The sequence below is a fragment of the Dromiciops gliroides genome, chromosome 3 (assembly GCF_019393635.1).
Source record: "Dromiciops gliroides isolate mDroGli1 chromosome 3, mDroGli1.pri, whole genome shotgun sequence".
In the NCBI taxonomy this organism is placed as follows: Eukaryota; Metazoa; Chordata; class Mammalia; order Microbiotheria; family Microbiotheriidae; genus Dromiciops; species Dromiciops gliroides.
The window spans coordinates 545,682,337-545,696,769 of NC_057863.1; the positions used below are offsets into that span (position 1 = coordinate 545,682,337).

Sequence of the window (14,433 nt, forward strand, 5' to 3'; positions counted from 1 at the left end):
GCTCTGGTCTTTTCATCAGGAAGGCTTGAAAGTATTTTAATTTCATTGAATTACCATTTTCCCCCTGAAGGATTATGCTGTTTTTCTTGGTAGTTGATTCTTGGTTGTAGTCCTGGTACCTCTGCCTTCCTTTTTTTTTTTAAACTATCATATTCCATGTCATTTGATCCTTTAATATTGAAGCTGCTAAATCTTGTGTGATCCTGACTCTAGTTTCTCAATATTTTAATTGTTTCTTTCTTGCTGCTTGCAACATTTTCTCCTTGACCAGGGAATTCTGGAATTTGGCTATAATGTTCCTGGGAGTTTTCACTGGGGGATCTCTTTCCAGAGGTGATCAGTGGATTCTTTCAAAGTCTATATATAATCTTCTGGTTATAGGATATCAGGGGCAATTTTCTTTGATAATTTCTTCAAGTATGATGTCCAGGTCTTTTTTTTTTTTTTGATGATGGCTTTTGGGTAGTACAATAATTCTTAAATTATCACTCCTGGATCTATTTTCCAGGTTAATTGCTTTTCCAATGAGACATTTTACATTTTTTTCTTCTTTTTTTCATACTTTTGATTTTGTTTGAGTGAGTCTTGATATCTCATAGAGTCATTAACTTCTACTTTTCCAATTCTAATTTTTAAGGAGTTATTTTCTTCAGTTAACTTTTTTACTTCCTTTTCCATTTGGGAGTTGTTTTCTTCAGTAAATTTTTGTACATCTTTTTGCACTTTTTGTGCTTCCTTTATCAAGCTGTTGGCTTTTTTCATGAATCTATTGTATCACTCTAATTTCTTATATCCAATTTTTCTTTTACCTCTCTTACTTGATTTTGTTTTTTGTTTTTGTTTTTCATTTTTGTTTTTTTTTAGTGAGGCAATTGGGGTTAAGTGACTTGCCCAGGGTCACACAGCTAGTAAGTGTTAAGTGTCTGAGGCCGCATTTGAACTTACTCCAGGGCCAGTGCTCTATCCACTGCGCCACCTAGCTGCCCCTCTTACTTGATTTTTAAACTCCTTTTTGAGCTTTTCTAGGAGTTCTTTTTTGGCCTTGAGACCAATTAACATTTTTCTTTGAAGCTTTGGATATAAGCATTTTAACATTGTTGTCCTCTTCTGATTTTGTGGCTTGATTTCCCCTGTCACCATAATAACTTTCTATGATCATGTTTTTTCTTTTTGTTTCTTTGTTTTTTTGCTCATCTTTTCCAGTTTATTTCATTACTATTAAAACTGGGTTCTACTCCTTGGGTGGAAGAGGCACTGTCCTAAGCTATTTGTGATGGGGGCTACCAGCCCTAGCTGTTTGCCTAGTGCTGTGCTGGTGCTGCCCTGAAGCCCACAGGGGACCCTCATGATGTGCCAGAGCTGTGGGGGTCTGGTGACTTGCCTGGTGCTGCACTGAGATGGGGGTGAAGTGGAAGGAGTGGGTAATGCCACAGGGGTCTGGTGGATCACATGATGCTTTGCTGAGGCACATGCCAGGGATGCTGGTGATAGCTAGCATCTGCCTGTTTGTCTGGTGTTATTTTAGAACTTGGGGCCTCCCTCTGGCTTGCTAAGGTAGGGGCTGTTGTTGGTTTGCTGGGATGCTGCCTGCCCTGGACTGTGCTCCCCTTTTGCCCAAGTGAGACAAACCTTTTCTGCTAACTTTCCAAGTTGTCTTGGGCTAGAAAATTGTTTTATCCTGTCTGTTTGTTGGTTCTGCTATTCCAGAATTCATTTTGGGGTGCAACTTTATAGTTGTTTGGAGGTGACTATGGTGGATTTCAGGCAATTTCCTGCTTCCTCTGCCATCTTGGCTTCCAGAACTCTCATGTTTATTAGTCTTGAAGGTAAGTTGATGCATTATTTCTGCCAACTCATTCCATCAACGCCACATAATCTGTTGCTGTTCAGTCATTTTCAATCATGCCTGACTCTTCATCACCCCATTTGGTGTTTTCTTGGCAGAGATATTGGAGTAGTTTGCCATTTCCTTCTTCAGCTCATTTTACACATGAGGAAACTGAGAAAAACTGGATCACAAGCTAGTGTCTGAGGCCAGATTTGAACTCAGGAAGATAAGTCTTCCTGACTCCAGGCCTGGCACTCTATCCACTGCACAACTTGGCTGACCCTTGCCATGTAATACAACAAATATAATGATTCCTATATTACCTACTATTTCTTCCATTGGATTGTGAGTTCATTGAAGGCAGGGACTGACTTTTGCCTTATTCCTTTTGTATTCCTAGAGCATAGCACAGTGCCTGGTACATAGTAGGTGCTTAATAAATGCTTATTGACTGAGTGGTTTACAGGGTTGTTGTGAGGAAAATGTGTTGTAAACTTTCAAGTGTCATATGAGTGTGAGTTATTATGAATAACAATAACATTTATCAAGAGTCTGAGCACTATGCTCACGAATGCCAGAGATACAAAGCTAGGATAAGGAATGGTCTCTTCCCTCAAGGAGCTCAGTCAAATAAGGGTCTGAGACACAAACGCTGATAATGATCACAACATTATTGCATAACAAATATACCAGAGAGCTATAAAACAGAGAGCTATGTGAGGTCTGAAGGAAAAGGCTGTTCTTCCGGACCAAGGAAGATTTCCTGGAGGAGGCATTTGCCAAACTTTAAATAATGACAGGAATTTGACAGGTGAATGGAAGGCATGTGGGGGAATGAAAAATATAACTACATGAACACAAGTTTAGAGGGAAGAGGGTGCAGAGCACATTCAGGGGACAAAAGGATGTCCAGTTTGCCTAGAAAATAAAGTGTATATATTCATTAAAAAGAACTGTGGAATCTAAATGCAGATTGAACCATACTGTTTCCACTTTTTTTGTTGTTTTTTTTTTTTTTCTTTTGCGGGGCAATGGGGGTTAAGCGACTTGCCCAGGGTCACACAGCTAGTAAGTGTCAAGTGTCTGAGGCCGGATTTGAACTCAGGTACTCCTGAATCCAGGGCCGGTGCTTTATCCATTGTGCCACCTAGCCGCCCCTGTTTTTGCTTTTTGAAGTTTTTCCCTTTTGTTCTGATTCTTCTTTCACAATATGACTAATGCAGAAATATGTTTAATGTGATTGTGTATATATATATATATATAAAACCTATATCAGATTGCTCTCTGTCTTGGGGAGGTGGGAGGGAAGGGAGGGAGAATGAAAAAATTGGAACTAAAAATCTTATAAAAACAAATGTTGAAAACTATCTTTACATGTAACTGGAAAATAATAAAATACTTTTATGATAAAAAAAGAAAGTACATAGAAAGAAGTGATATAACATTTATCTGGAAAGGTAAGGTTGCAATAGAGATATACACTAGCTGTGTGACCCTGGGCAAGTCTCTTAACTCTGCCTCAGTTTCCTCATCTGTAAAATAGCTAGAGAAGGAAATGTCAAACCACTCCAGTATCTTTGCCAAGAAAACTCTAAATGTTGAACATGATCAATCAATTAAACAACAACAACAAAGTTGCAATAGATTGTGGAGAACCTTGCATCCATGACGAAGAAGTCAAAACTTTACTTGCTAGGCACTAGGGAGTCACTGACAGTTTTTGAGCAGAGGCGTAATGATCAGCTTTATGCATAAGAAACATATTCTTGCAATGTGTGAGTAATGGCTTATAGGGGGAAGCTTGGGAGTAGAAAGATCTATAAGGAAGTCAAGTCTATATTGGGAACCAGTGATGTAACTTTTAGCAAGCTTCTTTAGGCTTGTCACTAACTTGCTGTATGACCTTAGGAAAGTCGTCATCAACTCTTAGAACCAGAACAGAGCTCTCTGGTCTGAGAGTCAGTTAAGGTTTCTTTGAGCTCTATAGTTGTCAACAGTTTTCCATTTTTATTTCCTAATGGCCAAAGTGGTCTAGAGATTCCAATGATCACACTGAGCATTCTTTTGTGAATTTCCTCTAGAAACTAAATCATCTCCCCAAATACCTCTCTCTGGGGAAGCTAGGTGGCACAGAAGATAAAGCACTGGTCCTGGATTCAGGAGGACTTGAGTTCAAATCCGGCCTCAGACACTTGACATTTACTAGCTGTGTGACCCTGGGCAAGTCACTTAACTCTCATTGCACCACAAAAAACAAACCAAACAAAAAAAACCCTCTCCCCCTTTTTGAACAAGGGAGAAAACTAGACATAATAATACTTATTATAATGACAGCAATAGCTTATGTTTATTTCATGTTTTTATTTCCAGGGGGAAACTCTTTACCCCTGAAAGTGCCCTCCTCCTTCTAAGCCTTTGCTGATGCAGTTATGTTTTGCATTCCCCCAGTGGCCTCCTCTTCATCCTGTCAAATGCCTGCCTGTTTTATTAGTTTATTTGTGGTTGCAAAGCACATTCACACCCACTGCCTCCTTGATCCTCATCTTGACACTAGAGGAGGTGATGGCTTTTACAATATTATCCCCCTTTTATGAATGAGAAATCAGAGGCCCAGAGAGAGTAGGAGCCTTACCCAAGGTGACAGAGTTAGTAAGGAATGGAACAGGGATTCGAATGCCAAGACCTATGTTCTTGCAAAACTCTCTGCCTTCTAAACCACCTCATGGGATTGTTAAGAGGTACAAATAAGCCAATGCAAGTATCGTGACTTTTAGTTCTAAATAAGACATAAATACATTATTACTGTTATTATTACTATTAGTTCAATGACATGGCTTCTTCCTCAGCATGAGTGTCCCAGCCTACCCCCAGTCCTGATCTTCCCATTCTCTGCATGGAGAAAGGCAAAATCTAGTTATGTCTTCTTCCCTCACACGTCTGTGATTAAACAGAAACTATCTGTATGAGTTCTGTCTTATCACAAGTCACTTCCTTTCTTGGGTCCTCAGTTTCCTCATATACAAAATGAAGGGGTTGGACTAGATGATATCTAAGTGCCCTTCCAGCTCTGACATTCTACATTTTATTCCATCTCTAATAAATACTCCAGGCTCTTTGGTCTAGGGTCCCCTCCAGTCCAGCTCTTCTAGGATCTGTGAAAGCTTGTTAGCAAGAGCTCAAAGCCGAGTTTTTTCTCACCAAAAATGGCCGATCTAAGATGAGCCTCTCAGGAACATGGAACAGGTTTTCAATCAAGGTCCATCTTTTCCTTCGGACCTGTGCTGGGGAAGGTTTTTTGTGTTCTTCCTGAACATCTGTGTGTGCGCACACTACTTGCTTGAACTTCTTCTTTAAGGAAGCTTTTTGGGCCACCAGCCAGTGGCTTTTACCTATAAAAGAGAAATGAGAAATGAGAAGAAGGAAAAAAAAAGGAAGGAAGGAAGGAAGGAAGGAAGGAAGGAAGGAAGGAAGGAAGGAAGGAAGGAAGGAAGGAAGGAAGGAAGGAAGGAAGGAAGGAAGGAAGGAAGGAAGGAAGGAAGGAAGGAAGGAGGGAAGGAAGGAAGGAAGGAAGGAAGGAAGGAAGGAAGGAAGGAAGGAAGGAAGGAAGGAAGGAAGGAAGGAAGGAAGGAAGGAAGGAAGGAAGGAAGGAAAGAAGAGAAGGAAGGAAGGAAGGAAGGAAGGAAGGAAGGAAGGAAGGAAGGAAGGAAGGAAGGAAGGAAGGAAGGAAGGAAGGAAGAGAAGGAAAGAAAGAAAGAACAGAAGGGGAGAAAAAGGAAGAGGAAAGGAGGGCAGAGGAGGGGAGGGCAGAGGAGGGAAAGGGAGAATGTAGGGACAGGGAGGGAAGAAGAAAGGAGAGAAGAATGTGAGAAAAGGGGAGGGGAGGGAAGAGAAGAGAAGAGAGCAGAGGAGAGGAGGAGGAAAGAACAGAGACACAGCATAAATATTCTATTCATTTTCTTTATATGTCTCATATAGATACATGCAGTTACTTATAGGCTGGTGACACAGAGTCTTGGAGCTTCAAAACTGGAAGGCATCCCAGGTTTTTTGCCTGCACTTCCATTTAGTCTTTCCCTCCAAACCTCACTAGGAAGATGACCATCCAATCTCTTCTATGTATATATCTCTAGTGATGGTGACCTCACTACCTCCTAAGGTGTAAAAGGAGTCTTAAGGGTTGTAGCCTGGTCAATTTGCACAGCTCTAAGGAACACCAGGGCATAAGCTGACAGGTGGAGATGGGGGTCACCACCTCTTTTTAAGGACCTAACTCCATCCTGTCATTTTAAGATGTTCCAAAGCAGGATTTCCCCCCCACAAGAAACCCAGAGTTGGAAGGGAACTTATTAACTGGTCCAATCCTTACCTGTAGCATGATCCCCTAAAAATCCTGGACTGGGAGGGGGGTATCTCCAGTAATAAACAGCTTACTATATCATAAGGCAGTCCATTCCACTTCTGTTAGGAAGGTTTTCTTTATGTTAAGGCAATATTAGCTTTCCTATAACTTCTACCCAATGATCCAAGTTATGCTTTCAGGAACCACCCAGAATATCTCTTTTCTGGAGAAATGAAAGGTCAGCTTTACTCAGTGAATTAGAAGTATGATCAGAATAAAGTCAGGTTGGTGGTTCCTTCTCTACCCATGAGCTAGGTGGGCCAGATAATCTCTTAAAGCCACAAGGAAAGATGATGTGGGAGCTATTAACAGCCATATGAAAGAAAGCTCATCTGTGGTTTTTCCAGTTTTTATCATTTTACTAATGATTTGGCTTAACTGGGCATCTTGCTGAGTTTCTGTAATTTGTAATTACTAACCAATCATCACTTTTGTGAAGTGAACATGTCCATAACCTTTCCCCATAAGATTTGACAAATGAATTTATATTGGCACAGTGCCAAGAATATAACAGGCCCTTCATAAAAGTTTGATGACTTAATTTGACTTATATTCTAAATTGGTTTTCCCCTGGGCTACCACCTTTCAAGCATTAATCAGGGAGATCAATTCAGTTGAATTGGTATCTAGATTCTTTCGCCTCCATATTGCAGTGATTGTTTTATATCAGTTTAAATTTCTTAGGGAATGATCATCTGTGCCAATGACCAGTCCTTTATCCATTTCCTATTTTTCAGTCTTAATAGTTTATTTTAAAGGGTCATGTCAGAGCTGTTTTAATTGCATACCAAATCATCTCATTTTCACTTTCCTAATTAGGCAATAATTTTGATCTTTGCCCTAACAAGTAGGAGCTAAGTGCTAGAGAAAGACATGGGTGAAACAGTCCTCACCCCCAAGAAACTTAACATTTATATTGGGTTTATACAGAATATATACAAAACACAGGACAGTTTGAGGAGGGAGGACACTAGCAGCTAAGGAGACTGAGAAAGGTTTGATATAGAAGATAGTGGTTGAGTAAACTTGATTTTCTAAGAGGTGAACATGAGAAAGGAGTGAATTCCAGGTACAAGGGACAAGGAAAAGTCAGAGATGAGAGATGGATCATCCTCGGTGTAGAACAGGTTCTGACTCTCTTCTTCAAGTAAGTATTTTTTAAAGCTGTGTGTAGTCCACAAGTCTTTGGACTTTTTTGTTTCCTAATCCTGAATGCTGAAGCATCCTTCCCCATGTTCACCTTGGCACTGACATCACCAAAGTATTAAGTATATGTCAATGTCATTGAGAAAATCTTATTGAGTTCTTTGAAGACTTTCTTGGCCTCTTCATTTTCAGCATGGATCTTGGCATATATGTGGCAATTTTCTTTCTGATGTCTTTTTGCTCATACTCATTATTAGTATTGTGATGAAAATGGCCAGATGTCTCAAGAAATGGCATTTCTTGCTGCTTTTGGATACAAAATAAACTCCTTATTTGCCTTTCCAAGGAGAAACTCTGTATCCTTTGTCTTATTTAGCTATATCTCCCTTTTGTAGCTAGGTGCTGCAGTGGATGGAGTACTGGACTTGGAATCAGGAAGACATATTTATGAGTTCAAATCTGACCTCAGAAAAAGATCTGTTTGTACAACAATATTTATAGCAGCTCTTTTTGTTGTGGCTAAGAACTAGAAATCAAAGGAATGTGTATAGGGCTAAAATGCTAGCTAGTCTGTCTAAAATATCTAATGAGTGGTCGCCAATAAATTATAAGCTTTAGCAAGAGTTAGACTTTTAAGCATTTATTAAGGAGAATAAGAATTTGGTGAAAAGAAAGAGAAAGGCCTAGACTCATCTATCTATTAAAGGGAGAGTGCATTTCTAGCTCCCTTCTCCACCCAAGTCCTGATGAAAGAGAGTGAGAGAGCCAGCCTCGCCTCCTCTTCCTCCCACAAGCAAATGTCACTTCCTGAAGCCAAAGAAAAGCTGCATGGCCTTGCCCTCAGAGGCCTTCTCCTCATGGTGGAGCTTTCCTACAGTAAGTCTCCAGCAGGTGGCGACATTCCAATCGTTACAAATGTCCATCAAGTGGGGGATGGCTAAACAAGGTATGGTATATGATGGTGGTGGATTATTATTGTGCTATCAGAAATAACAAGCAGGATGATTTCGGAAAGGCCTGGAAAGACCTGTACAAACTGATGTATAGTGATCAGAACCAGGAGAATGTTGTGCATGGTCACAGCAATATTATATGATGAACTGTGAATGACTTAACTATTGTCAGCAATACAATGATCCAAGACAATCCCAAAGGACTAATGATAAAGAATACTATCTGCCTCCAAAGAAAGAAGCAATATTGATTGAACACAGACTGAAACATGCTATTTTTCACTTTCTTTCATTTTTTCTTTTATTCAAGTTTTCTTATACAAAATGACTAATATGGTAATGTTTTACATTATTTCACATATATAACCTATATCTAATTGCTTACTGTCTCAGGAAAGGGGAGGGGAAGGAGGGAAGGAAGGATAAAATTTGAAACTCAAAACTTTAAATAAAAATGTTTATTATTTTTTAAAATTCTGGCCTCAGACACTTACTAGCTTAGCTGTATGATCCTGGGCAAATCACTTACCCTACTTGCCTCAGTTCCTCATCTGTAAAATGAGCTGGAGAAGGAAATGGCCAACCACTCCAGTAACTCTGCCAAGAAAATCTCAAATGGGGTCACAGAGAATTAGACATGACTGAAAAAGGACTGAAAAAAAACAACCACCATTTGCCTTCTGATTTCATTTGAAGAGAACTAGGTAAGCAAATGAAAGAGGAAAAAGAGATGAAGAAGGAGCCAGAAAGCTGACCCAGATAAGACTTGAGTTTGAATCCAACATCCAATGCAAAATATCTTGGGGCCCTGGGTAAATCACTTAATCTCTTTTGTACTCAGAAAATCAGATTCCGAGCCAGGAGGCTAACCCTCAGCTGCAACTAATTCCTGCCACTGCTAACAGAAGAAGCTGGTCATGCCATTGCTAACATTGAGGACATTCTGTTCCTTCAGAAACTTGGACAGCAGCACAATGTGACTTTCAGGTTCTATCATTGCTATGCTGGAGAATAACAGCTGGAGGTTTCAAGGCTTCCTAGTGGGCAAGTTGAGATGTGTCGCCCTTTGGCTGTCGAGACTTCCTGGTCCTCTAGACTTTGAGGCTCTGCTAGTCAGCCACGCGAAAAGTCATTATGCTCTTTCTGTTCCCGGGCTGGCCACACTGTGTCAAGAAGGTAGCTCTGGAGAGAAAGACAAGTGAAGTTTCACCCTCCTGGCACTGTAGGAGCTGGTTTTGAAAAACAGGTGATAGTGGATAGAGCACCGGCCCTGGAGTCAGGAGTACCTGAGTTCAAATACAGCCTCAGACACTTAACACTTACTAGCTGTGTGACCTTGGGCAAGTCACTTAACCCCAGTTGCCTCACTAAAAAAAAAAAGAAAAGAAAAACAGGTGATGAAGTGCCTGCTGCCTGTTTTAATGCCTTGTTAAATACATGTATAAATACCTTATAAATACCTTGCATTCAATTTTAAGTAAATGTCCTTTTGCCTTGCTGTGGTGTCACCTGTTTAATTCTAGATGGTCTGAAGGAGGTACATAGAAAAAACGGGGGCTTACAAGTGGTGGTTTTGAGTAGATGGTGTTCTAGAATGTTCTAGAAACACAAATGGAGGAATATAGTATAGGAGACTCACCTCTGCCCATGCACTTATTGAATGGTTATTGTTTTCACCTTGGACCTGGTGATGGTAATCATAATGATGATTTAAAGGTAGAGAAGACAGAAGCCGTACAGTTCAGCAAAATTGTGGGACAGGCAAGAGGCCTTGACAGAGGGTAGGGTGGTGCTGAGGTGTGTGCATATATGCACATGGGTCTAGAATTTCCTTTTTTCTTCTATTATACTAAGAGCTAGTGATATAAAGACAAGCAATAAGAGTCCCCATTCTTAAAAAGCATACCAGGGCAGTTAGGTGGTGCAGTGGATAGAGCACTGGCCCTGGATTCAGGAGGACCTGAGTTCAAATTTGGCCTCAGACACTTAATACTTATTACACTTACTAGCTGTGTGACTCTGGGCAAGTCACTTAACCCCAATTTCCTCACACACAAAAAGAATACCTTCTAATGAGAGAGACATCACATAGATAAAAAAGGTGTGGCAGGGGGTGTTGTATGTGGTGGGTGCTTTCTTTTGTCCGTGTATATTATGTATGTCCACATGGGTCTGTCTAGATGTGGTTTTCAGGAAGGCAAAAACAGATACTTCTAGCATCTTCTCCCCCTAGTCTTTTCTAAGGGAGACTTTGATTCCTGACAGGAAAGAAAGTAGGAGTTTGGGTTAGGAACATGAACAGACAGAAAAAAATGTGAACCATAGAAAGTTTCTTTGGTGACAAGGAAGATCAAAATACACCTTCAGAAGAAGATAACAAAGTCATAGATCCTACATGCAAAGCTTCCAAGAAAATTATGAATTGGTCTCAGGCTATAGAAATACTCAAAAAGGACTTTTAAGATAAAGTAAGAGAAGTAGAGAAAAATAGAAAGAGAAATAAGAGTGATGAAGGAAGGGGGCAGCTAGGTGGCGCAGTGGATAAAGCACCAGCCCTGGATTCAGGAGGACCTGAGTTCAAATACGGCCTCAGACACTTGACACTTACTAGCTGTGTGATCCTGGGCAAGTCACTTAACCCCCATTTCCCTGCAAAACAAACAAACAAACAAACAAAAAAACCAAAAGAGTGATGCGGGAAAGTCATGAAAAAAAGTCAACAGCTTGAAAAACTCTCTGAAGAAAATAATTGCTTAAAAATTAGGATTGAACAAATGGAAGCTAATGACTTTATGAGAAATCAAGCCACAATAAAGCAAATCAAAATGAATGAAAAAATAGAGAGCAATGTGAAATATCTCCTTGGAAAAACAGCTGATCTAGAAAATAGATCCAGGAGAGATCATTTGAAAATTATTGGACTACCTGAAAACCATGATCAGAACAAGAGCTTAGACATAAGCTCTGATATTCTAGAAGCAGAAGGTAAAATAGAAATTGAAAGAATCCATCAATCACTTCCTGAAAGAGATCCCAAAATGAAAACTTCCAGGAATATTAGAGCCAAATTCCAAAGCTCCCAGGTCAAGGAGAAAATATTGCAAGCAGCCAGAAAGAAATAATTCAAGTACTGTGGAGCCACAGTCAGGATATCACAAGATCTAGCAGCTTCTACATTAAAGGATCAGAGGGGATGGGATATGATATTCCAGAGGGCAAAGAAATTGGGATTACAACCAAAAATCACCTACCCAACAAAACTGAGTGTAATCTTTCAGGGAAAAAAATGGGACTTCAATGAAAAAGAGGACTTTCAGGCATTCATGATGAAAAGACTTGAACTAAATAGAAAATTTGACTTTCAAATACAAGACCCTAGAGAAGCATAAAAAGGTAAACAGGAAAAAGAAATCATGAGGGAGGTTAAAAAATTAAACTGTTTGCATTCCTGCATGGGAAGATGATACTTCTAACTCATAAGAACTTTCTCAGTATTAGGGCAGCTCAAAGGAATAAATTTAGACAGAGGACCAGGTGGGAATTGATTACGAAGAGATGATATCTGTAAAGCAGAAGGGGACATTTGAGCTGAGTCTGAGTAAGGGATTCTAATAGATAGAGGTGAAGATAGATTGCTTTCTAGGGGAGAGGGAAAGCCAAGGCAAAGGCACAGAGACAGGAGATGGAGTGTTATGTGTGAGACAGCTTAGATGGGTCATATAATGTATGGAGGGGAATAAAGTGTAAGAAGACTAGAGAGGTAGGAATGGGGCCAAGCTGTGAAGAGCTTTAAATGCCAATATACATATACATTCAAATGCCAAATATATATATATATATATATGCCTTGTCTAATTTGATATTTGAAAATCAGCTGTACAAATAGAGTAGATAATGTGAAAAAGATCTGGTAAAGTTAGTGTACCATAAGTTTAATATGAACCAATAGTGTGATATGGCAGCCAAAAGAAAATTAGATGCATTAAGAGAAGTATAATGTCCATAATACTGAGGGAGCCAGTAATCGTGTACGTCTCTGCCCTTGGTCAGACATCATCTGTGGTATCTTATTTATTTGTGAGGCCACATTTTTGGAAGAACATTAACAAGTTAGAGCCTATCCAAAGCAGAATTTATGATATCGAGTGTTTGGAAACCATTTCACCCTAGGAAGGGAAGACTAAATGATCATTTTGTAGAAAAGAATTGATACTGGGTAATTCCATTTACGTTTACATTGGAAGATGAATTATATCTGTTAGGACTTACTTCAAGAGGGTAGAGCTAATGTTAGGATGTTGGGGGTAGAAGCTGCAAGGGAATAATTTCTGGCTTAATATATGTCAAAAAAAAAAAAAAAACCAAACCACCCCAAACCCTAACAATTAAAATTGCCTCCAAATGAATAGTCTGCCTTAAGCGATGGTCAGCCTCCTACAAAAGGAACTCTTCAAGCAAAGGTGGATTACTTGTTTGGAAGGTTGTAGAATGGGATCCCTGTTCAGGTATAGGCTGAACTAAATGCTCTCTAAGTTTCCTTCAAACTGTGAGAGTCCAGGATTGATCTTGTAGTAACCTTGTGATTCCATGACTAAAAGGGATGGATAGGGCTTGATGACCCACTGGCAATAGGGGATAGCACAGAGAGAAGAAGCCTAGGAATAGCCTAGGAATTAACATCACCTTCATTTCTTGTCCTGAATATGCTTCTAGCTGGAAAGCAGTTGGTGAGATAATGACATCCATCATCTACTTTATATAGTCCTAATCCTGACATCCTGTCAAAAGGTTTCCTAGGAAGTAAAAGCAAAGAAGAAATTAATAACAATAATAATAATAAATTAATAAAAACTAACTGAAACCATCATTACCATAGTAGAGGAAGTGACAATGAGGAAGTGTGAAATGGATGGACATAAGGGCTTAGAAGACTTGGATTTGAGTTCCTGTTACCACAGCTAATAGCTATATAGTCAATCAAACAGCAAGCATTAAGCAACCAACTATGTGCCAGGCACTGTGTTACATGCTAGGCAAATAACGGAACAATGTCTACTCTCAAGTCACTTAATGTATAGCACAGTGGGTGGCACAGTGGCTAGACCACTGGAACTAGACTCAGGAGGACCTAATTTCAAATCCAGCCTCAGATACATACTAGCTGTATGACCTTGGATGAGTCACTTAACCTCTGTTTGCCTCGGTTTCTTCAACTATAAAATGGGAATAATAATATCACCTACCTCCCAGAGTTGTTGTGAGGAGCAAATAAAATAATTTATGTTAAGTGTTTTATAAAACTGAGGACACTAAATAAAAGCCAGCTACCATTATTATTTCCTCACAGGGCTCTTGTGGGGAAAAAAGCACATTGTAGACCTTGAAGGGGCATAGAAATGTGAACTCTTATTAGCAGTAATACTAATAACCATAATTATTCATGTTACCTTCGTAAAAGTATCTGGGATGGAAAGAAAAAAAAGATATGGGTTCGAGTCCTGGTTTTGTCACTTACTAGCTGTGTAGCCAAAATCAGTGGTTATGTAGATCTGGGAATTATCTGCAGAAACATGGCAGCTGAATTCATGGAAGCTGATGAGATAGGCATGGGAGAATGTATAGAGGAAAAATAGAAGAGGCCCCATGGCAGAGCCTTGGAGAATGGCCACAATTAGTGGGAAAGTCATAGATGAAGGTCCAGCAAAGGAGACTGAAAAGAAGTAGTCAGAGAGACAGAAGAGAACCAGGAGAATGGCTGTTGGGAAGACAAAGAGGAGAAAGTATTATAGGAAGAGGGGGATCAAACAGTGTCCATGCTGCATAGAGGTAAAGAGGGAGGAGAATTTAGAAAGGTCATTGCTTCCACAACTAAGAGATCATAGGACTCAAAAGAAAGTAAATCAGAGCCCCTGGAAGCAACTGCCACTCAGAAGGAGAGGAAGAAATGGACTCGTGGAAGAGATTTCAAGGCAAATGGGAAAAAAATGACCATGGGGAAGGCAAAGATTCACAATGAACTGCACAATCAGGGACATAGGAAAATTTCTACCATGGGGTAATATTTTCTCTATGACTTGCAGGAACTGGTATTTCTAAGGCTGAAACAT

The 14,433-nt window shown here is 39.8% G+C and overlaps 1 protein-coding gene across 1 annotated transcript in view; it reads right to left on the minus strand.

Annotated features, from left to right (window-relative positions):
- Nucleotides 1–14,433, minus strand: part of XRRA1 (X-ray radiation resistance associated 1) — a 122,317-nt gene that overhangs the window by 71,727 nt on the left and 36,157 nt on the right. The window contains exons 3-4 of the mRNA XM_043997609.1: nucleotides 13,010–13,119; nucleotides 5,027–5,217 (exon numbers count right to left, since the gene is read on the minus strand). Coding sequence (XP_043853544.1) covers nucleotides 5,027–5,217; nucleotides 13,010–13,119 — 301 coding nt within the window. The remainder of the gene's footprint in view (nucleotides 1–5,026; nucleotides 5,218–13,009; nucleotides 13,120–14,433) is intronic.